At 45.6% G+C, this 27,382-nt stretch overlaps 1 protein-coding gene across 2 annotated transcripts in view; it reads left to right on the top strand.

Annotated features, from left to right (window-relative positions):
• LOC144826290 (tetratricopeptide repeat protein 24-like) overlaps positions 1 to 27,382 on the top strand; it is a 520,525-nt gene that overhangs the window by 37,292 nt on the left and 455,851 nt on the right. For both annotated transcript variants that reach the window (XM_078684636.1, XM_078684637.1), the window contains exon 3: positions 14,795 to 15,010. In XM_078684636.1, the coding sequence (XP_078540762.1) occupies positions 14,795 to 15,010 (216 nt within the window). The remainder of the gene's footprint in view (positions 1 to 14,794; positions 15,011 to 27,382) is intronic.

Here is a 27,382-nt window from a genome sequence, read left to right on the forward strand (position 1 = left end):
CCACACTTCATGAGTGCCGCATGGGGCCCGCTCTTGCATTTCAGCTCAACGCGTCTTCCCGGTTGCTAGCCCGCTGGCTAGTGAGCCCCCTGAAGACAACCCTTTGAAACCAAACTGCTTTCCTGGTTGCTCCAGGCTTGCTCCAGCTTCCCTGCAAAAGGAGAAGCTCTTCAGACCTTGCTGGTCTGCTCCGAAGCCAATCTTCACGTCCTGTGTGGATTGCATTTGCCAAGGCTTTTTGGGTCCAATCCGGATACCGACACCGCAGTCAACTAGATCCTGTGTGGGGCGGCTCGAATCCAGCTCCTGTTTGTCGTCGACACCTCCTGATCCTCGAGGCTGCAGAGACAAGCCTCACCTCTTCACCTGAGATCACCGCGACATCGCCTGGTTCCTTCCTGGTCACTGGCTAGTGATCCAGACTCTGTCCCCTCTGCTTTCAGGTTCTTCACATCTTCAATCCACCCTTGGATCCACCTGGACACTCTTCCTCTGGCCGCCTGCAGCACTTCTTTGCAGATCTCCATTGAAAGCATCGACGAAACCCGACACCAAAAGGTACCTATGCACCCAGCTTCCTTGGGTGAGGTAACACGAGTACTCCGGAACTCCCGTAGGTCTTGACTCTCGAAGTGTCCTAGTCTAAAGGGGTCGTGTTGTAGTCCATCCGGAAGTGCCCTTAAACAGTAACTTTGTAACTTCTTCGTTCTCCATTGTAAGTCAATGGTAACTCACAGCTGTGTTTAGACACTGTACGCATCTCCCGTGGGCCTCCTACTTCCTAACCTTTGGTTGTTTAGTGTAGCTCCAGCGATTCCCTAGGCCCTAGGCCTACTCACTATTTCTGTAGTGGTTCTTATACCACTTACTTAGTATATGGTTTGTGAGGCCCCTAGGGCATAACTGTATTTGTGCAACTTATCGTATGCTAATTTAGTAACTTGTGATGTACTTCGATCTCTGACCTCATAAAGAGTGCAGAGGGGTTGTGTTAGAAATAAATACATATATATCTGATATATACCATGTGTGGTGTCCTTTCATTTGGTATTCAAGGGATTATAATTGGTAAAACAGCTTGCTTCACATGCTCTCTGAAGTCTTAGCCTATGACTGCTGGTCCATACTACCACTAGGATAGCTTGTCTATAAGGTTTACTTTGCAACCACCATCAATAAGGGTAGTTTAGACTGATGCAAGGTGCCCACTAGAATAGTGGACATCATATGCCAGGCTAACTTCTCACAACATGTAGTCTCTGTTTATTTTCCATGTGTATGGGTACTAGGTATGTGCGTGTTTACACCATATGTGGTAAATCAGCAAGGGCATTTATAGCTGGAAAATCAGAACTCAAGTGAATTAAGTTTGCTTTATCACATGGCATGTCACCTGCTAAACCTTAAATCAAAGAGGGAGGACAGAAGAGCGAATCTTTACAGAGGTCCTACTCCTGTGTTCCTCCAGGGACTAACATAAGGATTGTCAAGTATATGGGGTAGTTCCTCTGCCAGACAGATGCACATATTTGTGCTATTTGGCCGCAGTAGATGTCGCTAGGAGATCTGTAAATCACATCGTAATGCTCTCACACACCTGTTGCGGTGTCATGCTTCATCATTGGGTGCTCCTCGTCATGCCGGCGCTGCAATGCCTGAAGGGCCTGGTGGCTGCTTTAGCGGCGTTCTTTTGATCTGAGGATGCCGCAAATGATGAGTGCAAGTGGGTGGTATGAGTGGTGCAATCTGGTGTAAAAAAGTGACTTAAAATAGGCACAGGACCTGATTTACAGATCTCCCAGCAACACATACTCCGGCCAAATGGCAGAAATGCGTGCGTCTGTCTGGCAGAGGAACTACCCCTCATACTTGATAATCCAGACTTGCTAAACCTCCTGTGTCTTCTGCTGTAATTGGATAACCACATTTTTTCTTTGCAAAATGATTGAACTGTTGTTGCTTCTCATTTCATAGGGTGGACTCTATTTCTTGAAATTTCTCCCATTGGGACACTTTTTTACTATATCTGCCGTCACCGGAAAAGTGTTTCAGTTCGCCATTATTGCTTAACTTGAAGTCTCTTCAATGGAACCAGGCTCAGCCTTGAGCCTTGATGTCATCAAGGTGTTCATGCCCCTCAGTGGCAAAGTAGTCCTTTTAATGTGGTTGCTGATGCAATGCATTTTCTCATATTTACTTTCAGTCTAACACTGTGATTCTTTCTAGTATTTTGGTGCAGTTTTTTACAGCGCCAACATCATCCGAAGGTAGTGGAGCGCTTTACATTAGCACCACTTATTTATTTAGTGCAGATTTATATAGTACCAACACCATCCAAAGGTGTTGGAGCTCCTTACATTAGCACAAGTTCCTTTTCACAAGGACAGATTCCTTTTTATAGGCACGGAGAGATTAAGTGCTTTGCTTAGAATCAAGGATGTTAAGCTGACGTTGATACTCAAATCCATTTGCTCAGCTCCATAGTCGGTGGCTCTGGCCCTTACGCCACATCCTTTCCCAAGAGGACGCCGCATCATCTCCCCACCTTCCCTGTTAGTTCCACATTTTATGATTATGGGCAAATCCCTTAATCTCCCTGTGGTTCCGCGGATTTGCTGGTGGTTGCCAGGCCACCTCCTGCCCGTCGCTGTTTGCCCCTGTTGAACTCCGTTGCACAGATCCCCTCATCCACCGACTCTGTTTCTCAATTATTTTATGGGCAGTTTTATGTGGCACCAACATCGATCGTAGGTATTGGAGCACTTTACATACATAAGCACCAGTTACTTTTTTTGTGCAGTTTTATATAGTTACACCACCATCACCGAAGGTATTGGAGCAATTTACAGTACGCCAATAAATTTTTTTTGTGCAGCATTATATAGCGCCAACACCACCGAAGGTATTGGAGTGCTTTACATTAGCACCAGTTACTTTTTTCATGCAGTTTTATCTACCACCAAAACCACTAAAGGTATTGGAGTGCTTTACATTAGTACCAGTTACTTTTCACAAGGACACATTCATTTTCTTTGGCACGGCGAGATTAAGTGATTTGCTTAAAATCAAGGATGTTCAGCCGACCTCAAAACTCAGTCCAGCTTACCAGCTCCATAGTCAACATATCTGGCCCTTATGCCACATCCTCTCCCGAAAGTATGCCAAATAATCCCCCTAGTCTGGCCTCAGTTCCATATTTTCTGATTATGGATAAATCACTTAATCTCCCCATTCCTAAACACAACAAGCAGTGGCAAAGGCAGTAGGTTTCTCCTGTGCGAAATCTATTGTTTTTAGGTCTCTACTAGACAGCGCATGCGCTGCACGACTAGAAAGTCAATGTGATGTCTCAAAAAACATGTTGTGATCTATCTGAGGCTTAAAGGCTGCCCATCTCCTACCATTGGTAAACTTCAACATCGCTCTCATTTATTTTTTATGTCATTTGTCATGGCATGCGTGCATCAAGCCTTCTTTTTTTAGGTCTCGTCTACGCAGCGTGCGTGCGTTGCATAGGAGGAGACTTTTAGGGATCGATTCAGTTTTTGGCCCAAAAACATGCACGCGTGGCATTGCTTTCAATGGCAACGCGTGCACGTTTGATGATTCCCTTACGGGCGCGAGCTTTGAAACCATCTGTTTGTAATTAACAAATGGTTCCTGCTCGCTCCTGCAAGGGAAACAGGCGCAGGCCCCCTCCTCTCTCCCCTTCCCTCCCCCTGCTGCCTCCTCCTCTCCTCTTCGACCCAGGTCGTAGCTAGATCACAGACCATTACAACCCAGAGATTACTAGGGTCTATTGTGGCTGGCGGAACCAGAACTCAGTGTGAGTCAGAGATAGCTATGACTGTCCACATTTCAGGCTCACAAATCCAATGAGTTAATGGGTTAAAAGCAAAGAGGCTGAATTTCAACCTCAGCTGACATAAAACGAGAGAGACATCAAATGGTATAACTGCAGCAAACAAGTTCCAAGAGTTTGCTGGCAAATTAAAGTGCTTTATAGAAAACTCCTAAGTGTTGAAGTAAATGTAAAAGTGGATGTTTGCTTCAATTATTTCAGGTTGTCTTTCAGTTTTCACAATACAAAAAAAAATGCGTCATGAACTTTGCTTGAGAGTATACTAAATTGTCCTACAAGACTTGCTTGTTACAGAGTCTTACATATGTTACTCACTTTGCCTTCAACTCCCAGAATGCTTAGCTTCTCTTGTCAATCACAATCTTAATCCCGCGCAATTAATTCCAGGGGGAGCGTTCTGATGCGCGGACCTCGGGCTTGATTGCGGTGAGTGTTGAGTATTTCCTGAGTTTGAGCCCACCTATGGATCAAGTAAGGTGGCGGCATTGGGATTACTATTTCCCTTCATCATGATTTATTCCTTTTTTCCTCAGTCTAAGCCATCTAATGTTATTCCTGGCAGTTCTGTCAAAATTGCGCTCATTGTGTTGATCTTTGGTGACAAAGTAATTATCAGAAACTTTGCCTGTCAACATTCTATTCCTTATGTAATTATCATTGTAAAATGCGTTACTGTACTCGCAGCACTCTTCTTGTTCACTGAATACGGCTCATCCTCCATGTCATGTTTGTCATGCACATGTGTAGCTTGGTGTGGACCTATTTGTACTACATCCAGCTCCACCAAGTGCCAAGCATCATGGGTCCGACTCAGACTAACCCAAATCATTAGTCATTCCAGCATTCCACAACTGGATTATTTTGCCATGCAATTTGTAGAGTTACTCTGTGCTCAGCAGCAGTCATTCTTTTGGTGCCACAAGTGGGAAAAGCTATTTGTCAGCAAGATGAGAAAGAGTCTGAAACTCAGCATATAGCTGCTACTGATGTCTGCAGCCAGGACAGATGATAAGGGGGTCAAGGAAAGATTAACGGCTGTCGTGGTAAACCTTGGGACTGTGTGCATTGTGTTACAAGGCTGATGGTAGGTGGTCCCTGCTCTCTGCATATGCAGGTAACTTTAAATTCAATGGCATTATGCCACCAGTAAGCAGTGCTCCCTCAGTTCAAGTACATTTGAACAACAAGCATTGGCATAGCCAATAGGTCTCGCCTATGGGGACTTATAAGTGTTTAGCCATGCAACACTTGATGATGTTGCACCAAGGATATTGTGCTGGATAACTAAACACTTATAAGGTCCCAAAGGCGCGACTTATTGGCTATGCCAATGCTTGTCGTGTTTGGCCCTCAAATAGCGCAGAGACCATGTGCATGTCTCCTTACACTGCTCCTAGTTTGTGCAGCTGTTTTTTCTTTGTTTTGAAGTACTTCATGGGAGTACATGTTTTTTCAGGCTGTCTCCCTTCTACTCATACACACATACCACTAAAATGCATGCATGTGTACATACCAAATGCATTTCTTAAAAAGCTGTTCAAAATGGAACAGTACTTGTTTAGTGATTTTTTTGTATGTTCCAATGGTATTGGAGCGCTAATTCCATCTTGCCATAGCATGAATACAAGCTGATAGTATTGGAGCACTTTAAGTGCTTACCAGTTATGTTCCACAACGACACATCAAATTGTATCACTGATCCTGTTTCAATGAAGGTATTTTTTTAACTCTTCATTGTTGCTTTCTTCCGACCTCTCTCGTAGTTGTTGGCCCATCTCACCATCCCCTCCTGCTTCCCTGCTTGAACCGTCCGCCCACTATCTCCCTCGTTGCTGCTGCTTTCACTTTAAAAAAGATTTGTATGATCCAATGGTATTGTGCTTGTTCTGAACTCCGTCTTGACATAGTCTCCCTTGAACATATGCATACCATTAAAATGGATGCGTGTGCACATAAACAAATGAATTTCTTAAAAAGTTATTAAAATATTGAACAGTTGTTTATTTTTCTTTTATGCAAGATCTGATGTTATTGGTACGCTCACTCCATCCTCCGTCTTTCCATAGCGCAAACACGAGACAATGATATTGGAGCGCTTTAAATGCTCACCAGTTACATTCCACAATGACTCGTACATTTTTGTTACTGATCCTGCTTCAATTACGGTATTTTTTTCCCCTTCATTGTTGCTTCCTCCTGCACTCTCCCATCATCTTTTGCGTATCTCCCCATACCCTCCTACTTTCCTACTTGACCCGTCACCCAACAACAGACTACGCAGAGAGGCGCGTGAGTGCTTTGCCCAGAATCACAGACTGTTCCGCCGACCCCGAGATTTGAACGTGGTACCCCAGTTCTCATGTTGGTAGCTCTGGTCTTCATGCTACATCCTCACTTCACTTCAGAGCTCCTCAACTGTTTCTCACAATCACTTCCACGTTTGTTCAGCAAGACTACTTAAACACCAAACAAGCATTGGCAAGCCATTAGATCTCAGCAATGCCCGAGCTATATGCCTTGTCAGCATGAATATCTTTTATCAATGTCTTCTAGAAGCACATCTGCTGTTCAACATGGCTGAAAGTCACTGAAAACAGTCCTATGATGTTGCCAGCGCAGGTTATGTTGGAGCGTTTTTTATATTAGGAGGGCCGGACATTAAATTCAACAGGGGGGATGAAGATACTCAGCATCAGCTTAACATCATGTGTATCTGTGCTTTCACTGGCAATGATAATGTTTTCCTGGAATATAAGTGATTGGGGAGTTAGCTTTCCTGGTCAGTCTGAAGGCATTGTGCTCAGTATAAACAGTAAATGTCCACTTTAGATGAGTGTTTGCAGGGTAATTCACAATCTGTGCATGAGGGCTTAATCTTAAACTAATGGCATGACAACTAGCTCTGGGCTTGCCAGCAGAACAGGCAGATAAAACCATATTACCTTGCCAGAATGGCAACTGCAAGTTGTGCCTCTGGTTTGTTTTCCTTTCTTGGTTATACTGAAATGTTACAATAAAATGAGCAGTGCACGACAAGAGAGCCCAGGAGGCAGATATTAGACAGAGCTAGATCGAACACCAGAAGAAGAGAGACAAGCACTGACAAAATAAAAGCTTACTTTAATTCAATTTCAAATGAAAGCTGTTGATGGAGTCTTTTGTAAATGAATTCAATAACACAACTGTTATATATTTTATCATTTCCACTGAATTGTCTGATTGTCGGGTAATTTTAAATGTAAATGTATTGTAAATACCGTCAACATTATTACAAGAGCAGAGCACGGAAGGAATTCTTTTATGTCTATGAACTTCTTGGACCTATTTCTATAGGAATTTGGTGTTTGTTAATCACTTGACGAAGGCTCACGCCAAAACGCGTCGTCCTTACTTTGGTGCACAATAAAATAATGTGCCGTCCTCTGGTGTGCCACATCTTGTTTTCATGTCCAGTTGGATACTTTACAACGCCGAAGGCTGAGAACCACGAAGTCTAGCATTTGTGGTATGCAACTTTACAGCTTTGGCGTTTTTTCACATCTTTTAGGATTTGCTGCAATTGCCACATAATCCATCATCTGCTGCATATTCTGCAGTTTTTAAGAAAAAAAAAGTTTCTAGTTCAAACGGATCAAAAGTAAATAAAAACAAAGCAACATTTTTTGCATCGCAGTGGGTGGCTCTTTATAAAGGTGGATGATTTCCTTTCAGTTGCGTATTGCTCTATTTAGGACTTTAACTGATACTAACAGTGGCGGCTCTTCTGCTAAGGCAGGAGTGTTGTCACACTTCTCGCGGAGCAGTGTAAAAAAATGAAATGATAATAACCGAGGTTTTTTAAGTTATTATCATTTTTCCTTTGGCCAGTTTGGGCATACTGGGCTACCGTGATATCCAGGAGGAGGAGTGGTGGCTGCACACTCTAAAGTGTTCATGACTGCTTGGACGGGCCTTCGCCAGGCTTCATGCAAACATTCAAACATGCCAACAACGCCATTGTTGCCACATGATTTAATCAACCCTGCTACATGATTTGGTCCTCCCTCACTGACTGATAAGTGCCATTCCCCTAAACTCGGAGAATTTGTAACCTGAGCAAAGTTGTGTGTTATTCAGGTGATTTTCAACTGTATCAGCAGAGACTTTAATGGAGGATTCCACAGCCTCTAATTGAAATATTAAGTCTATTCTTTACATTCAAATGTCTAATAATTTCCTGTGCTAATGCTTTTCCTATTTTAACCTTAAACATGCAATTTTATATGCTTAAACTAATGTGTAACAACAACTTTCAAATATAGGATTATAATATGTATTGACCGCTCAGAACAGTGTGTTTCAAGCCTGTCTGGCAAGTTTTGAATAGTCTTAATACCAACTCATTTTGTTTGACCTAGCCCACGGAAGGTCACTGAGACCCCTGTCATTTTCCCCGCTCTGTTGGCCCACCAGCTATCTACACAAGACTAAGGGCCAACCAATGTCTAAAAGGGGTGCCGTGGGTGGAGGGGACTTTGCTTCGGAACACTGTCATATTATCATGTTACTCTTATGCATTCCCAGTACTCTACACGTTGGACCTCAGCAAGTGCTGGATGTTTCCTTTTGGCAACAGTAATTTAATCAATGTTGAAAATAAAAGGTGGAGAAGTAAAGAGAAACAAGTTTTACTTCTGCAATAGAACCCTATGTTATTTTACATCTTTTAAAGCAGTGCAAACATAGATGATTCAATGAAAGCATGTCATTGTGCATTCGTGACACAGTCGAACATGACATACTAATCCAAAGATTTGAGAAAGCCGGCATAGAAGGTACCACTATCGTTTGAATCTCATCTTACCTACACAATAGAAAAATATGATGCGTACCCCTGCTTTCTCATCCAACTCCTACAGCATAAACATAGGAGTCCCCCAAGGCTCTGTTATTTCACACATCTTCAACACATACCAGAACTGATCAATGTTTTTGACTTCACCTGCTATATGACTATGAAGAAGACACACAAATACTTCTTGAATTGGAAATTCTCAAGGACAAAGGAAACTAAAAAATCTTCTGTTGTCTGTGGGCCGTTAACCTCTGGATGCCCTGGAGCCACCTCAAATTGAATGCATCCAAAACTAAAATACCTGTGGTGAAAGGAAAGCTCATGACTCTCTCTGCACCTGGTCTGATGGTCTAAGACCAACGTCAAAAATATCCAAGGAGATATGAAGCCTTGAAATAGCTGTCGTCTCCAAGCTGTTCAGGAATGCCAAAGATGCATAAGATATCCAGATCAAGCTTCCTTACCACACAAATGCTGCATCTTCCCACACTTAGGATTCCCCTACAAGGTCTAAGCAACAGTCTTTCCTGTTCTACCAAACTAGATTATTCTAATTTACAGAGAATTCAGAGGTCTGCTGCCAGACTACTTTTAAATGCAAAAGCACAGGACCAAATCTACCCCACTTTAAGAGCCCTCCACGGATTACCAGTTGTGAGAAGCTCATTTGTGATACCCACAAGTTATTACATGGCAAAGGACCACATATCATCGGGAAGAAAATCTGAAAATACATGCAACAAAGAAATGTACACTGTAGACTGTTCCTCCATCTCAAGCTTACAAGAAAACACCATGGATGGAACTTCTTTCTCTGTGCAAAATGCTAAACTATGGAATTTCTTACTACAAAAAATAAGATTCACTAAGAACCATCTCAGCTTCAGAAGATTAGTCAAGAGCTGGCTCTTCCCATTATGATTACAATACTCACAACACAACAATGTACATAATGTACAGCAACAGTATGAACAAGTCATAAAAGCAAAACATTTTATAAGAATGAACCCTCTGCTATTTATATAACAATGCATGTGTATTTCTACCTTACATTTTTCTATATGTCTTTGTATGGAGAAATCATATCGGATAGGGTTTCTACTTTGTATAAGGATGGCACAGTGTCTATTTGTGCCTATGACTATATTTATTTAATATATATATAACTATAAAATGTAAAAAATAATAAAAAATATTAATTTGCTAGGTATATGGAAAGGTAGGCTTATTTATGCACCTCGAACACCCTCTTTATCTGCACCAACAGAATATTCACCAAAAGGCAGCAGACCATTCAGAATTTTGTGGCGATAATCACTCTCAATCTCCCACGCCACACTCACATCACACCGTACTTGAAGGAGCTCCACTGGCTCACCATACACAAACGAGCACCGTTCAAACTCCTCATCCACAGTTTCGAAGCACTACATAACACTGGCTCAGCATACCTCAACAATTGCATCTGCTTTTACAAATCTTCCAAACACCTCCACTCTGACTCCTACTTGAACATGTCCCACATGTATAGAAAACCAGTTCCGACGGTCGACCCTTCTCCTACATTGCTCCTAAAGCATGGAACGACCTGCCACTATACGTAAAAGCCTCCTCCTCACTTCTTGAATTTTGCAAGAAGCTGAAGACATGCTTGTTTTAGTAGTCCCACTAGGCCTTATGTTAAGCCCCTGAGTTCTGTATTGGCTCCCACAAAATTTCTGTTCAAGCTACAGCCAGCCAGAGCGCTTGCTCCAAAATGGCTCTCCAGGTGAATCAGAAGGCTTGAATTTTTTAAGTTAAGCCCAGCTGTCAACATGTCTATACATTTTTAACCTTTCATGAGAACCACTAAATGGATTTGCGCCTAATCTCAAAAAGCATGCCTTCTGGTTAAATATCTAGATTTCAGCCACGTTTGCTGTAATTTAGTTTAGCAGGTTTGGCTGCAGCGCTGGCTAAATACCCTATGGAAATTGCATATGGAAGCTGCGTTTTGGGACATACCCTTTTTTTCTGCCCCTGTTGGAGTTGATCTTTTTTTATGTGAAGTTTTTTGAAGGTAAGGTTTGTCAAACTCTCTTCTTTTGGAAAATCAGACCAAACTATAACATCACAGTGACAACTGCGACTCTGCTTCACATACAAACACACACACATATATATATATTATATATTATATATAGGTAGTTATAGTTAGGGCCTAGTTTCCATAGGAAAAGCGTTTATTGTTTTCCCAATAACTTTGGCGCTGTTTGACAAATCTTAACGAAATTTTCAAAACTAGTATGGCACTCGGTTCAACTCATGTTTTGACAGCTTTGGGGTGATTTGTCAAGTAGGGCCTGAGAAAAAGGTGGTGCCCAAAACGCATTTTTCCCCAATGCAATTTTCCATAGATATTGTAGACACAACTACAGCCCAAACCGCTGGACAGAATTACACCAAATCTGGCATAAAAGTAGCTTTTGGTCCAGAAAGCAACCTTTTTGTGAATTGGTGTAAACCCTTTTTAGTAATTTTTGAGATATAAATAAAAATCAAACTCCTTATAAATTGGGACACGAAGGGTTCGCAAACCCTCTCAATCTCGTGCTGAGATCTTATTGACTGCCAATACATCAACAGGAAGTGTTGGCAGCCTTCTTGGGACTCTACTTCAGCTGAGTCCCACAAAAAAACACAGCACATAGGTTCCTGCACAGCATGGACTTTCGAGTCCATGCCATGCGGGAACCTTGTGAGGTGTTCCTATTGCAATGCCTTTTTAGAAGGCACCGCCCCCTTTGAAAGGGCACCACAGGACATTCTGCTCGCCCCCTAGACCACTGTAAAGTATTAGCATGGTGGGCGGTCGTCGATGACCTTCAGCGGACCAGTGGCGCGTCCGTTTGCACCTCTGTGTCACCTCTCTGCTGTGAGGTCATAATTAGGCCCTCAATCTCAAAGGTTAGTGGTTACAGTTAGGAAATTAAATTAAAAATCCTTACAAATTCACTTACAAAACCAAAGGTTACAGGGTCATTATAGTTAGGAAATAGAACTTAAAAAAAATAGAAATTCACTGAAAAAAACCAAAGGTTACAGGGACGTCATAGTTTTGTTCAGATTTCACTAATACAAAACCAGTGAAATTCAGCAGTTATAGTTCCTGAGCTAACTATAACTTGCACTCCCACAATGCACTGCTTATGACCTCATATATTACATTGCTCATGAGGTGTTCAGTGACATCACTCATGACATCACTGATGACATCGCAAATGACATCACTGATTACATCATTCAGTGATTGTGAGTGTTTTGTTTAAACAAATTGTGTTTTAAACATATTAATAAGATACCACAAAAGTTAAATTAGTCTACTTTCTGTACTACCAATGAGTGATTCCTTTTTTTAACATACTTTCTGTGAGTTGCTGTGTGACTGTGTAAGTGGGTGTCTGAGTGACTGTACATGTGAGTGAGTGGCTCTGTGGGTGTATAAGTGGATGTATGAGTAGCTGTGTGGGTGAATTAGTGGTTGTGTGAGTGAATGTATTGGTGAGTGAAAGGGTGTGTCAGTGGCTGCATGGGTGGGTGAGTGAATGGTTGTGTGAATGGCTGGGTGAGTGGGTGTGTTCGTGACTTTATGGGTGAATGAGTGGGTGTCTGAACGCCTGTATAAGTGAGGGACTGAGTGTATTAGTGGCTGTATTAGTAAGTGGCTGTTTGAGTGAGTGTTTGGTAAAGTGAGATTATTGTGTGAGTGGCTAAATGGGAGAGTGAGTGTCTGTGGGATTGGTTGTATGGGTGAGTGACTGGCTGTCTGAGTGGTTGTATGGATGTGTGAATGGTTATATAAGTAGTTGTATGGGTGTATGAGTGGTTGTAAGGGTAAGTGAGGAGCTCTTAAGAGGCTGTATATGTGAGTGGGTGTACGAGTGGCTGTATAGATGAATATCTGGGTGTGGCAGTAGCTGTATGGGTGAATGTGTGGCTATGTGAGTTGCTGTATGGTTGCGTGGCTTTATGGCTAAATGAGGGGTTGTGTAAGTACTTGTATGAGTCTGCATTGGTATGTGAGTGGTTATGTGAGCGTGTGATTGGGCATATGAGAGGTTGTATGGGGGTGTGAGTGGGTGTGTGAGTGGTTCTGTGGATGATGTCATCAGTGATGTCATTTGAGATTTCATCAGTGATGTCATCAGTAATGTCACTGACCATGTCTAGAGTGGCATAATATGTGAGGTCATAAGTAGTGCATTGCAGGGGTGAAAGTTATAGTTAGCTCAGATCTGAGCCTAACTATACCGTCCCTGTAACCTTTGATTTTTTTCATTGAACATATACACACATATATATATATGTATTTACATACATACATACGTACATATATATATGATTAATATTTACGGTGTATGTGATAAATATATGTAGGTAAATGTGATAAGTATATACATTTGTAGCGAGAACTTACTCACCAGAAGGCATTGGAGCAGCACTTTATGAGCACCGGGTGCATTACACAAGGTCACATGCATTTTGTGAAGCACAGGGAAATTAAGTGTTTTTCCCAGAACCACAGGATGTTGCGCTGAGACTTGAACCTGGTTGGAGTATGGCATCTCTGGCTGGAGCACCACAACCTCTCCATTTCATTCCACTAACAGTCACATGTGCCCCCCACTCCCAAAAATATCTCACATCTTCCCCTTATTAATTAACTTCAATTAATCTACGCCTTGAGAACATTAGAGTAAATGCATGAGATCTCAAGTGCAAAAACTTAATTTTAACACAACTAATTCTACTAGAAATAGGAAGCACATTTTACAAACCTATTGTCTGCTTACCTGTAACCTTGTGTTCTCTGTTACTGCACATTCATTACACCCACCTACCACCCCAATTTTCCTTTTGGGAACTTCCAGAAGAGCAAACCCAACAATTGTTCTGGTGGAAAATTACCGATAAATACAGATAAAGTGGAATTTCAGTGAGGTAAGCACTGAGTACTGCATGTTATTCCCCATTTACCGAGCATCAACTAAGAATAGGCTTTAAAGACGTATTTTGCAGTTGTGGCTCACCATGATGCATGCATTCCAAGCAAATCCAGGCCCATATCTTTGAAGGGTTTGCGTTCAGGTCCGGACTGCCCATAGTGGGCCCCGGGCATTTCCACGGTGGGCTGCCAGGTTGGGGACCGGTTTTGGCCCCCTGGTGGCCCATTTTGTTACAGGGCCGTTTTTGCAGCACAGGTGTAATATCAGCCCCTGTAACAAAATTGGCCAAAACCGGCTCAGGCAAACAGCTCGGCGCACCCCCTGTGGTGCGACCGAGCACTTTGCCAGGGCCTGTTTTAGTTCCTAATCCGGTCCTGTTTGCGTCACCCTTGCACCAAGCAACGGGGGGCAAGGGCGACACAAAACCTAGAATGATATTTACCAAGCCTTGCAAACCCACCTTGCATGGCTTGGTAAATGTGGAGTAATGCACGGCAGCCTAAGGTGCTGCCTTGCGTTACTCTGCCCCAGAGAGGCATTACATGGCTGGAGTGAGGATTGTTTTTGTGCAGAAAGGTGTCCCTTCCTGCACAAAAAACAATCATGCCTAGAACGCAGGCACCATGGCAACATGATGCAAGAGTGCCTACCTTGGCACTAGGCAGCACATTGTGCGCCAGCACAGACAGAGAGCAGGAATATGCTGTATAATGTGACATAGGTTGCATTCATACCCTCTCTTTTTCACGCAGAGCAGCAAGGTGCCTTGCTGCTTTGTATTGCCTGACCATTTGATCAATATGCCCGCCGGTGTCTAGGGGCAGCGTACATCACTGTGCACTCTCAACTTGAAATTCACACAAAAACACTATTTAAAGTATCCTTCAGGCGAGGGATGAGGTGAATAGAAGGTAATTACCTCATTGCGCAAGGTTAGTATTTACTGGGTGTGGTAAATACTGCATCCCATCCCTCATCACTCTGAATTGAGACCCAGGGGATATGATAAGTACATTGACGACTTATATATATATATTATGCTAATAGCCATAGCCTAACCATGTCACTAAATAAAACACAGTGTTTGTTGTAAACCTGTTCTGTTTTTTCCAGTCAAACTCTACAATCACCTTGCCATTCACTATACTGAAATAAAGTTCCTCGCAGAGGCCTACAGCTGCCTAAAGGAAAGCATGCGCTGCTGCAGCGGGGTCAACTTTTCCAACCAGAAGATGGCCGTCCTCCTGCAGAACTCGGCAGCGGTGGAGAACGCAATGGGCCGGTATGAGACATCAGTCGCATCACACATGGAGGCTGCAGACATGTTTGGTAAGGCAGATTGAGCAGCAAAGCCAATTCTAACTAAAGGGGTGTCGATTCAAAGCATCATGGAATGCGAGAAAAGTTCAGTTGTACTAATTTTATTGACCTTGGAAGGATTAAAGTTTGTGCTGGATTTGAAATTGTGACCCGCATGATTCTAGGGAGACACTCGCTGAGCTACTGCACTCAAATATGTTTATGTATGGGGAGATATGAGCAATGTATGCGTCACCACTCCCCGATATCTGCTTTAATCTGAGTTTTTGCAGTTCATACACACATTAGTGTCATTTTATATATTAACGTATGTAGTGATTTGTATGGTACTATACCTTCACATTGCACAGCAATTCTAATATAGTAGTTCAAGGTGGCAGAGTGAGCTCAGGTTCAGAGTCATATTGGAACCAAAAATAGGCCCAGGAACCCAAAAATAAAGTGGCCCACATTCGCAGATCATGACCTTTCACAAAGTATTGTTTGGTGGGGCTAATTTTGGGAGGAGTTTGTGGTATATGAATCGATTTATAGCTTGTAGGGTGAGTAACATTGTTCAAGTTTGGAAACACCATTATTTCACTGCTGTTCATTCTCAGGTGTACACGTCTCCCTTAAGCCATGCCCCCTCACCCTCAGATCCCGGAGTCTCCTCTCTGCCAGTAGGCTCTAAAGATCCTACTCATACATGGGATTCTCACTGTCCACTGGGCAACAGTTCTTCAGTGAATCTTGTCCGCTTATAAGTCTGGTTGATATTCACTCTCATTGAACAGGGTGACTTGTTCATCCTAAGATGGTGAGGTTGTTCTTCTTCATCTAAGATTGTGAGGTTGTTCTTCTTCTTCAAAGTAGCCTCTCTCCCTCAGGATCTTTAAGGTCAGTTCCACTCTCAGGTCGCCTGGACACTTCCTTCTGGAGGTAAATGCCTGCTCTTTACAAGTCCTGTAATCAATCAATCAATCAATCAATCAATCAATTAATTAGTCAGTCAATTAGGTCCCATGAGGCTCCAGCACAGACTGACATCCCATAGCTCCTGCTCACACTGAGGTCCACAGAGGCTACTGTTCACTCTCAGGTGTCACTGGGAGCCTGTATCTCTTTTTTTGCTATGATTTTATTGGCATTTCAGCAAATTACATTTACACGCGATAGGCAATACTAGCAAACAATATAATCCAAGTAAGCTTTTCGTGGAAGTTCAAAAGTTGCCAAAGCCATTCTTGGCATGTCAAATAGCAACTAATAAACAAAACAAAATCAAAAGAGTGAAAGAGTGAAAGAGAAACCCTCTGTACCCTGTGCTCAGCACGCCCCATGAGATGGTGTCCAAGGGGCACTACTAGGACAAGCAAGCCACAGTAGGTCATCAGTCCCCTAGCACTCAGTCAAGGTGTGAACATATGGCCATATAACAGGGCCACCCCCCACAGCCCCTCTCTGTCAGTACAGGTTCCTCAACTTCAGCGCTCACCTCATAACATTTGTATAGCGCGCTACTCACCCGGAGGGGTCTCAAGGCGCTTGAGGGAGGGGTCCGCTACTGCTCGAACATCCAGGTCTTGAGTTGTTTCCTGAAGGCGAGATAGTCCTGTGTAAGCCGGAGGTGGATGGGGAGGGTGTTCCATTTCTTGGCTGCCAGGTAGGAGAAGGATCTTCCTCCGGCGGTGGCTCTTCGGATGCGTGGTACGGCGGTGAGGGCGAGGCTCGTAGAACGTAGCTGGCGGGTGGGCGTGTAGAAGGTTATGCGGTCGTTGAGGTACTTGGGTCCCAGGTCGTGGAGAGACTTGTGTGCGTGGGTAAGGAGCCTGAACGTGATCCTTTTGCTGACGGTGAGCCAGTGCAGGTCCCTCAGATGGCCGGAGATGTGACTGCGTCGTGGGATGTCCAAGATGAGTCGGGCGGAGGCGTTCTGTATGCGCTGGAGTCTTTTCTGTTGTTTGGCTGTGGTTCCCGCGTAGAGGGTGTTCCCGTAGTCCAGTCGGCTGGTGACGAGTGCCTGGGTGACCGTCTTCCTGGTTTCGGTCGGGATCCATCGGAAGATCTTTCGGAGCATATGCAGGGTGTTGAAGCACGATGAGGAGACGGCGTTGACTTGTCTGGTCATCGAGAGGGAAGAGTCCAGGATGAAGCCCAGGTTGCGTGCGTGGTCTGTTGGCTTGGGAGCGGTGCCCAGGGCGGGAGGCCACCAGGAGTCGTCCCACGCGGAGGGCGATGGTCCCAGGATGAGGACTTCCGTCTTGTCTGAGTTCAGTTTCAGGCGGCTGTTCTTCATCCACTCGGCGACGTCTTTCATCCCTTCGTGTAGGCTCGTTCTGGCGGTGGCGGGGTCTCTGGTGAGGGAGAGGATCAGTTGGGTGTCGTCGGCATAGGAGATGATGTTGAGGTTGTGTTGGCGTGCGATGGCTGCAAGAGGTCTCATGTAGACGTTGAAGAGGTTGGGGCTGAGTGATGATCCTTGCGGTACGCCGCAGATGACTTCGGTGGCCTCGGATCGGAACGGGGGGAGGCGGACTCTTTGTGTTCTTCCGGCGAGGAACGAGAAGATCCACTCCAGTGCCTTTTCTTGGATACCGATGTTGCTGAGGCGTTGAACTAGGGTGCGGTGGCAGACGGTGTCGAACGCTGCAGAGAGGTCCAGGAGGATGAGGGCCGCTGTTTCCCCGTTGTCGAGCAGGGCTTGGATGTCGTCGGTGGCTGCGATGAGAGCGGTCTCGGTGCTGTGGTTGGCTCGGAAGCCCGACTGCGAGGGGTCGAGGGATCCGTTCGTCTCGAGGAAGGCTGCAAGCTGTCTGTTGACGGTCTTCTCGATGACTTTGGCAGGAAAAGGGAGGAGCGAGATGGGGCGGAAGTTCTTGAGGTCGGTGGGGTCCGCTGTAGGTTTCTTCAGTAGGGCGTTAAGCTCGGCATGCTTCCAGCTCTCCGGGAAGTTGGCGGTGTTGAAGGAGGAGTTGATGACGTCCCGGAGTTGGGGTGCGATGATGGAGTCGGCCATGTTGAAGACGTGGTGGGGGCAGGGGTCGGTTGGAGATCCGGAGTGGATGGTGTTCATCGTGCGGGCTGTGTCTTCGGTGGTCACCGTGGTCCAGGAGCGGAGGGTGGCGGTGGGGGGCGTTGGTTCAACGGTTGGGTGCGTGGATGGTGCGCTGAAGCTGTTGTGGATGTCGGCGATCTTGCGGTGGAAGTACGAGGCGAGAGAGTCGCAGAGATCTTGTGAAGGAGTGATGTCGTTGTTGCCGGTGCTGGGGTTGGAGAACTCCTTGACGATACTGAAGAGTTCCTTGCTGTCGTGGGCGTTGTTGTCCAGTCGTTCCTTCAGTGATTTCTTCTTGGTGGTGCGGATGAGCTGGTGGTGCTTGCGGGTGTCGTCTTTGAGGGCGGTCATGTTGTCTGTGGTCTGGTCGAGGAGCCAGGCTTTCTCAAGGGTGCGGCAGTTCTTCTTGGATTCCTTGAGTTCGTCGGTGAACCAGGAGGCTTTCTTGCTTCTGGGTCTGCTGGGAGGGTTCTTTAGTGGCGTAAGGTCGTCGGCGCAGGCGGTCAGCCACTGCGTAAGGTTGCGTGCTGCTTCGTTGGGGTTCGTTGTGCTGGCCGGTGGGTTCTGGCTGAGGGAGGTGGTGAGCTGCTCGGCGGTGATCTTGCTCCAGCTCCTGCGAGGAACCTGTTGCGGGTGGTGGTGGGTCGTGGTTCTTCTGAAGCTGAAGTGGACGCAGCTGTGGTCGGTCCAGTGAAGTCCGGTGGAGTGGCTGAAGGTGATGTGCTTGCTGGATGAGAAGACGGGATCAAGCGTGTGGCCGGCGTAGTGGGTGGGGGTGTTGACCAGTTGCTTGAGTCCGAGGTTGGCGAGGTTGTCCAGCAGGGCAGCGGTGTTGCGGTCCTTGTTGTTCTCCAGGTGGAAGTTGAGGTCCCCTAGGAGGATGTAGTCAGCGGAGCGGAGGGCGTGTGGGCTGATGAAGTCCGTGATGTCTTTGCTGAATTGTGTACGTGGTCCCGGGGGTCTGTAGACGAGGGTGCCTCTGAGGGTCGTCTTTGGGTCGGTGTGTATCTGGAAGTAGAGATACTCGGTGGCGGCGAAGGTGTCGTTGGAGTCGGTCGTGATGCGGATGGTGTTCTTGTGTACGATGGCAATGCCTCCTCCAGTCTGGTTGACGCGGTCTCTCCGGATGATCTTGTATCCGTCTGGGATGGCGATGGCGATGTCGGGTGCTGAGGAGGCGTTCATCCAGGTTTCTGTGAGGAAGGCGACGTCTGGTGAGGTTGTGTCGAGCAGGTTCCAAAGTTCGATGGCGTGTCTGTGGATGGAGCGGGTGTTGAGTAGGATGCACTTGAGGTGGCTGTTGTTGGTGCTCGGCTTGGTAGCTGTGGTGCAGGTCCGGAGGCAGGTGAACTTGCAGGCTTGGCTGGTGAAGGGTCCGTGGGTGCGTCTCGGGGTGGCTCGGTGGCAGGCTCTTGATCGGTCGGGTTTGAGTGCGATGAGGGTGGCGGCGTCATAGGTCCGTCAGGGGCCAGGGGTCCTGGCGCTGGGCGCGGGCCAGGCACGGACGGGCGCAGACGGGCTTGCCTTTGGCGCGCCCGCTGCGCGTACGTGCGGACTCTGCCATAAATGGAGAGTGGGGGGGTGGGGCGGGGCGAGGGAGGAGTAGCTGGGAGGCGGGAGCGGGGTGGCGAGTGGGGGGGAGCGTGCGAGGATGCTGGAGGGAGCGGGGGTGGGGCCGCGGGGGAGCAGCGGCAGGGAGCGGGGTGGGGCAGGGAACAACGATGGGCAAAGGGAGAACGATAAACGGCAGAAAATAGACAACGAGAACCAGGTGGGCACAGGGACAGTCAGGGACAACAAGCAGGCACAGGGACAGTCAGGGACAGCTTACAAGTTACAGGGCAACACGAGGAAACGCGCAAACAGCGAGAAAACGGCAGCAGAAATACAGCTAACAACACAGAGACGGGCAAACCAAGACAGGGGCAGTCTTGACTTGGCTCAGCAGCGGCGGTGGCAGCGGGAGGAGAACGGGCACACTCGGGGTGGCCACGCGGCAGGAGGAGCGACCGGACTGACCAGGTTAGGTCAGGTAGGTCACCTGGGTCTACTGGGTGTTTCATGCGAACCTCTTCTTCACCAGCCCACTTGGTCAGTCAGTCAAAATAATCTTTATTCGGTTAATAAAAACCATAAAGGATACAGAAATAAAATTGAATGAAGATTCAAGACAAACAATTGCATACAAATAATGAACAACCTCAGAAATTGATCTTGATACAATAAAAAACAGGTGAGTGATAAAATTTCCCAAATATAAAATATAAACGTATTAATTTCAGGACACAATAACCATAATAAACATCATCAGTCTAAAACAACAAGCAATCCATATACTCCAAATAAGAATCAAACCCTACTTTTTCTGAGTCTAACAGTGGTCATTAAAAATTCAGCAACTTTAAAACAGACAAATTAATTGGAAAACATTTGTGGAAAAATAAGAGCAGATCTAGCTTGAGTAAACTGTCTCTCTTTCAATAAAGGTAAAATAAATTGTCTTCGAGGAACACAAAAAAGGTTACATAACAACACAAAGTGGAGAGTACCCTGATCTGAAAAATCATCACAAGTGCATGGATTTGGGTTATTGACTTTATTTTACCCAATAGGACCTGCAAAAAACCAGTGCAACTGGGGAAGCCTAAAACGAATCAATATAAATTGAGGCGGACGGTTAGTGAAAGAAATAAGGTATTGTTCTGCATGCCCCACTCAGTCTAATCTCAAAGCCAGTCCGTCATTTGTGGAGCTGTCGGGCTAAGTCATTGGAGAGCTATGCGCTCTTTGGCCAGAGTCAGTCCGAGGATTGCAAATTTTCTGCTCAGGTTCCTGTTTTTTTTCGGGATCAAACCCAAGAGACAGTGTTTCAGTCCTCTAGCTATCTGCCACCCTGTGGCATTGTGCAGACACCTCAAAGCCTCCTACCAGTAATTTGCTATCCAAGAACCATGCCACATATGAATGACGTCTGCTGATGAGTGTTCACTGCGAGGGAATCTCATGCTTCTTGTGGGATATGTTAATGTTAATGTTACCACAACTTGTATAGCGCAACAGCTGCCCCAGCAAAGGGGCGTCCCGGCGCTGATAGCACAGCAACTGGCACGTTCGGATGAAGCAGGGGCACAGGCTACGCAGTGGGAAACAGGTGTGTTTTAATGGCCTTCCTGAATTCTAAGTAGTTGTTGAGGCCCCGGATGTGACTAGGCAGCGAATTCCAGAGGCAGGCCACCCTGCTGGGGAAGGAGCAGCCTCCAGCCCTCACTCTCTGTGTCCTGGGAACCACCACCAGGTGTTGACCTAGTGAGCGGAGGTGACTTGCGGGGACATAAGGCGAAAGCAGGTTGGCCAGGGTGCTAGGGGTTGTGATTTTTTAGGGCTTTGAAAGTGATGCAGAGCGCCTTGAATTCAATTTGCCTGGCCACCGGCAGCCAATGCAGCTGGCGAATGGCATCTGACACTGGGCAGGACCTGTGCAGGCCAAGCAAGGTCCTTACTGCTGCGTTCTGGGCCCTTTGTAGCCTCAAAATTTCAGCCTTATTTGACCCTAGATACAGAGAGCAGGCATAGTCAAATCTAGACCTTATTGTTGCCTGAATGATGGTCTGACGTGTGGATGGATCAAAGAAACCCAATGGTGGTCTGAGCCCCCGCAATAGCCCGAAGCAGGTCTCTGCCACCTTTTTGGTTTGAACTCGGTAGCTAAGGGTCGAGTCCAGCCACAGCCCCAGACTTTTAACGACCTGCTTGGGAGGGGGGGGGGGGCACTACCAAGACTTTCAGGCCACCAGAGTTCACTCCACTAACCATGGTCCTTCCCTACCAGCAATACCTCCGACTTGTTGGCATTCAGCTGGAGGCAGTTGGTGGTCATCCACTCGGTGACTGTCGCCAGATCGCCCTGAAATTTCAGGGCGTCCCGCTCGGTGTCATTCGAGAGTGCCACCACCAACTGGGTATCGTCGGCGTAGGAGACCATGGTCAGTCCTCTGTTCTTAGCCACCGCAGCCAAGGGTTGGACATAGAGATTACATAACAGGGGGCTAAGGAAGGAACCCTGTGACACCCCTTGTTTGATGGGGTGTATGCCCGAGGCATAGGGAGGGACTGTTACCACAAACGACCTCTCACGAACGAACGAGGTGAGCCACTCCAAGGCAGAACCAGTAATCCCCGCCTCCTCCAGGCGTTGTAGCAGAATGGCGTGGGAAATCGTGTCAAATGTGGCACTGAGATTCAAAAGAATCAGTGGCTGGCTGATCCAGCCAGAGAAAACCCTGTATGCCTCATTAGGGTCCTCAGGCAGGCCATGGGCACGTAGTGGATAGACAAGCGTGGAATAGATCCCAGTTTAGTTTGTGCCAATGGCGTTTGAGGGAGGACGTCCGAACCTCACTCTGTAGTGGGGTTATACCTTGAACTGACATAGAGACCAAGTAGTGGTCAGACCATCCCATAGGGATGGGGGCATGTACTGTCAAAGAGGGTATGTTCGTGAAGACTGGGTCCAGCAGGTGGCCGGCCGTGTGTGTCGGACCTGACACCTGTTGCACTAGCTGGCAGGTCGCAAGGTCAGCTATGAAATTAGCCATGTCAGGGTCTTTGTGATTGTCGAGGGGTAGGTCCAGATCCCCAGTGACAGTAAAGTTGGAAGCATTAATCGCCAGCACGCTGACCAACTCCGCGAGTACTGCCATAAAGTCTATGGATGGCCGCAGGGGCCGATATACTATGAGCCCTGACATAGTATAATTTGGGCTTAATGTGACCTTAAAGTGGGCACATTCACATCCGGTTGCAGCCTGTCTAACGAAAGAGCAGAAGTAGCAAGATTTAAAAACGACTGTGATGCCCCCGCCTCTAGTCGCCCTGTTGATAGTGAGAATGCTATAACCTACAGGGACCGCCAGGCCTGGCTTGGCAATCATGACATCAGAGAGCCACGTCTCAGTAAGAAAGAGGGTGTCTGAGGAGGCGTCCTCTAATAGAACATGAACATCAGCATGAAGTTTGGCTAGTGAGCAACAATTAAGATTAAAAATGCTAATAAACTTCTTGGACCGGGGGAGGTGGCTGCTTGGTGTCAGCGGCGGTGCAGCGTTGAAGCCACACTGCAAACAGCAGAAAGGGCCCTCAATAGCGTCCCCACAAGACTGTCTGCCGCTGCTCACCAAATTTCTAATAGCTAAAAGATCGTTCTGGGTGTAGGTCAGCCCATTTCTGGCGACGAACTGGCGTGGACGGGTGCGGACGGGCTTGCCTTTGATGCGCCTTCGGCACGCCACCCCTGCGCCCACTCCGCGCGTCCACTGCGCTTCTGCTCCATCTGCCCCTTTTCACTGGGGCTAGTTCCAAATTTATATTGAGGAGTTTTGTCAAAAGGTGTGTAATATGAACTATATTGAATTGGGCAACTTTAAGTTGTGCGTTGGACGAGACCTCACAGACTCATCTGTGTATTTTGTGCCATTCTACGTGTCTACCACCTTGAGGGAGATCCTAATCTGATCAGCCCGTATGATGCTGTAAATGTGGGTAATGAGTCTTCGTCTGCCTGACAGCATCAGGAGAGTCATCACAGTCAGAGTGCGGTCAGGGGCCTATATGTCAGGCTCACTCTTACCCAGAGCCCTGCTTACACTCAGATCAATGAAATACATCTTTACCATGAGATTCCCTGAGGCTTCTGTTTACTGTCAGCTCGCCTGGTGCTCTGCACAAACTAAGGCCCTTTATGGATATATTTGTATACGAATAAAGATTTTTATTGATTGATCAATGGCCTTGTCCAATTTACTTCTCCAAGGCTCCAGCTTGCCTAGAAGTATACAGGGCTCTGGCATGATCCCTCTCAGTTCCCCAAGGCCCTCACTAACCATGTTGTGTCTACAAAACAGGTAAGCCCCTATTTATTCTACATGGTCACCAGGCTTATATTTTCTGGCTTCCTAGGCCTTGACTCAAACATGACATCATTGAACGAGGACAAATTCTGATCATCCACAAATTCATTCGTACTTGAGGATGTCACCCTTTCCTTCCACTTCCAAGGAGCTGTAAGATCAGCTAGCTCCCTTCTGCTTGACTACCTACAGTTGGATGGTTTCAAAGACCCAAGTCAATGGAGAACTGAGAGTGGCTAAGGCTTCACAGTCATTTTCCCACCCAAATCTTCCTTAGCTCCATTGTATAGTCTCAAGAAAGTATCGGTGTACATGGAGTATGCAGCACAAGAACACTATGTAAAAGCAGATTGAAAGACGTTCCCTCATTTGTGGCCTAGTACCAGTTGAATAAACTATTGGACTAGTCTGCAAAAATCACTGAGTGACGTAAGTATTTATGTGGAAAGTACAGATCAGAGGACTTGACTTGTGTAGGTCCAAATCAGCCTTTCATACTCTCAAGAGAGTTGAGTCGGTACCAATGCACTGGATAATGAAAATACAGATTATTTTCAAACCAAGAAACATTTCGGTTCATGTTCTGTTTCTTGTGCATTATATGAAACCTCACTGTTTGTGTCAACTAAAGAACGGCAGGAACCATATACACACCAACAGTAGAATATAAGTGTTGACGTTTCAACAACATCACCACTGCACTCCAGAAAAGAGTGATTGGTATCACTGTGTTCCATATAACCCTTTTCTATAGTCTCCTTAAAGTCTCCTACAAGTTATCCATTAAAATTGTATGCAACACACTACACCGTAAGCTTTGAGTCTAGGTCTTTTTTCCTGTGTTTTCACCCTGAAAGGAGGGGTAAACTAGGGAAATGAGGGTGGGGTTGCTACTTTCTGTGGTTAGAGAAAGAGAAGAATACATGTGATTAAAGGGAGAAAAGAGGGAAGATAAACTCTTTGACACTGCCTGTGACCCTGTGTCATCCATCTGCTCTCTCCCCCTCCCACGCTCTTTCATTGTGCCATGCTCTTTCATTGTGCCTCACTTATATTGAGCTCAGACTTGACAGTGTAGCCTGCTTGCTGTCCCAGCACAATTCATGCATGGCGGACTGTGACCTGGCTTAAAGCCCAGTAATTGCAGTATGGTCTCCTCGGGAAACAACCTTTACAACGCAACATCCATTACAACACATGCAATTACAATGCAACCATTACAACGCATGACACTACAACGCACACCACTACAACGCATGTCATTACAACTCAGTCATTACAACGCATACCATTAAAATGCATAACATTACCATCCAACACTTACCCTACTGTTGCACCCCCTGGAGTTAGAATAGTAATTTTTACCCCTCCACTATCCAACACTTACCCTACTGTTGCACCCCCTGGAGTTAGAATAGTAATTTTTACCCCTACACTATCCAACACTTACCCTACTGTTGCACCCCCTGCAGTTAGAATAGTAATTTTTACCCCTACACTATCCAATACTTACCAAACATGCAATGTAATGTTATGCGTTGTGACGGTATGCATTGTAAAGGTATTATGTGTTGTAATGGAATGCGTTGTAAATGTAGTTTTTAAAAATTCGTTGTAATGGCATGCGTTGTAATGGAATGTGTTGTAATGGATGTTGCGTTGTAAAAAATGCGTTGTAAAGGTATGCGTTGTAACGTCATACATCCGGTCTCCTCTAGGTGAGCAGACATTGCACCCTTAATATAATGGATAACAGGCAGCGTACTCCCTTGAAGTCTTTATCAGCAACTTTTGAGGATGGTGTTGAGTGAGCTCCTCATCCACTTTCTGGTCGATTAACAAGCCATCTCTCTTGCTAGAAGAGCAAGCAAACCAGGAGAGAGGTCAGAAAAGTCCACAGACCAGATCCAGGAAATGTTCTTCACCAGTTCTAAATCATAGGCTAAATGAAATCCTGATGTGCTCAAAACCAGGCATTTACAAGGTAGAGACAAGTTGCATCAGAAAGCAGGAATGACCCCTAGCCTCTGGGACCCTCTCAGGAAAGATCTCTCTGTGGATGAATGGGGATGGATCCATCCTGCTGATAGATCCAAAGCGCTGGTGTTTCAGAGTCGTCTCTGCACACCAAGAGAACTGGGAGCTACACACCGATGCAATTCAGAGGATGCAGTGGGCAGGATTTTGAAAGAAGAACTCTAAAGTGAATGGACAGACAGCTAAAGAAGAAATAACCCCTCCCTGCATGGTCATGGTGTCTGCGGCCTGAAACAAATGTAAATGTGGGCACTTGGTGATTCAGCAAATCTAAAGGCTGCCCGGGAGCCAGCATAGAATCATTTTAGCTTCATGGTGGCAAAGATTTTTTCTCTTTAGAAGTAGGTAGGTAGAAAAATACGTCTATTTAGACAATTGTCCATAAAACATTCTAAAACCACAGTTAACAAATAAATCAATAAAAGCCCCATCTTACTAATTAATGTAAGAGTTTCAGCAGCTGATTTCTAGAGCGTGCCCAATTAATGGTATCTCATAAAAAATGTTTTGTACTAAGTAGTCTAAATGTATCTTACTAAAACATATATATTTTGAAAGCACTTGTTTCATCTTAAACATAAAGTCTCAGTGCTTTTTCCAGCAACCTGTATTATGTTGTGTGTAATGAAGTTTTAAGATAATTACGGTTTCGCAGTACTTTTTGTAACAGGCTGGGACCTCGACGCACTTTGAAAAACATGTTACTATTCTCTAGTGCACCAAAAAGATTTCATATTTGGGGTGCTCCTGTTATACACAGACATCTATAATGGTTACATTCACCACCTGGGTTTCCTACCCAAAGCTCGTTGTAATACTCACAGACTACTATAACTTGCATTTGTTTTTCATTTAAGGTGTGTGCATTATATTTTATATGCAGTTAGCTGTAAGTGAAAGCCAGCAAAACTATTACAAAGTCCTGTCCCTTCACTTCCTGACTGCTCCCCCATACATTCAGGGGCATAGGGGTAGATGTATCAAGCCATTTGTGATTCGCAAAGGCCGAATTCCTTTTTTGCATTTTTTGATATGTATCAAAAAATCGCAAAATAAGGAATCAGAAAAATGTGCGATTCCTTATTTTGCTTAAGCATTTAAGGATTCGCAAATTTTGCGATTCCTTATTTTGCTTAAGCATTTAGGGATTCACAAATTTTGCGATTCCTTAAATGCGATGTATGTAGGTTTTACAAATTGCGAATTTGGGTTAAGAAATCGCAAATTACCACCAACTTGTAGTTGGTGGTAATTTGCGATTTCTTTTAAAAATGCCCTATTTGGCATTTGTGAAGGTGGCATGTGACGCACATACATGCCCATAGGGCATGTATATGCGCCATATGGACACACATGTAAATTTCAGGGGTGCAGCAGGGTGTCTTTGACACACCCCTGCAC

The sequence above is a fragment of the Lissotriton helveticus genome, chromosome 3_2 (genome assembly GCF_964261635.1).
Source record: "Lissotriton helveticus chromosome 3_2, aLisHel1.1, whole genome shotgun sequence".
NCBI classification, from domain to species: Eukaryota; Metazoa; Chordata; class Amphibia; order Caudata; family Salamandridae; genus Lissotriton; species Lissotriton helveticus.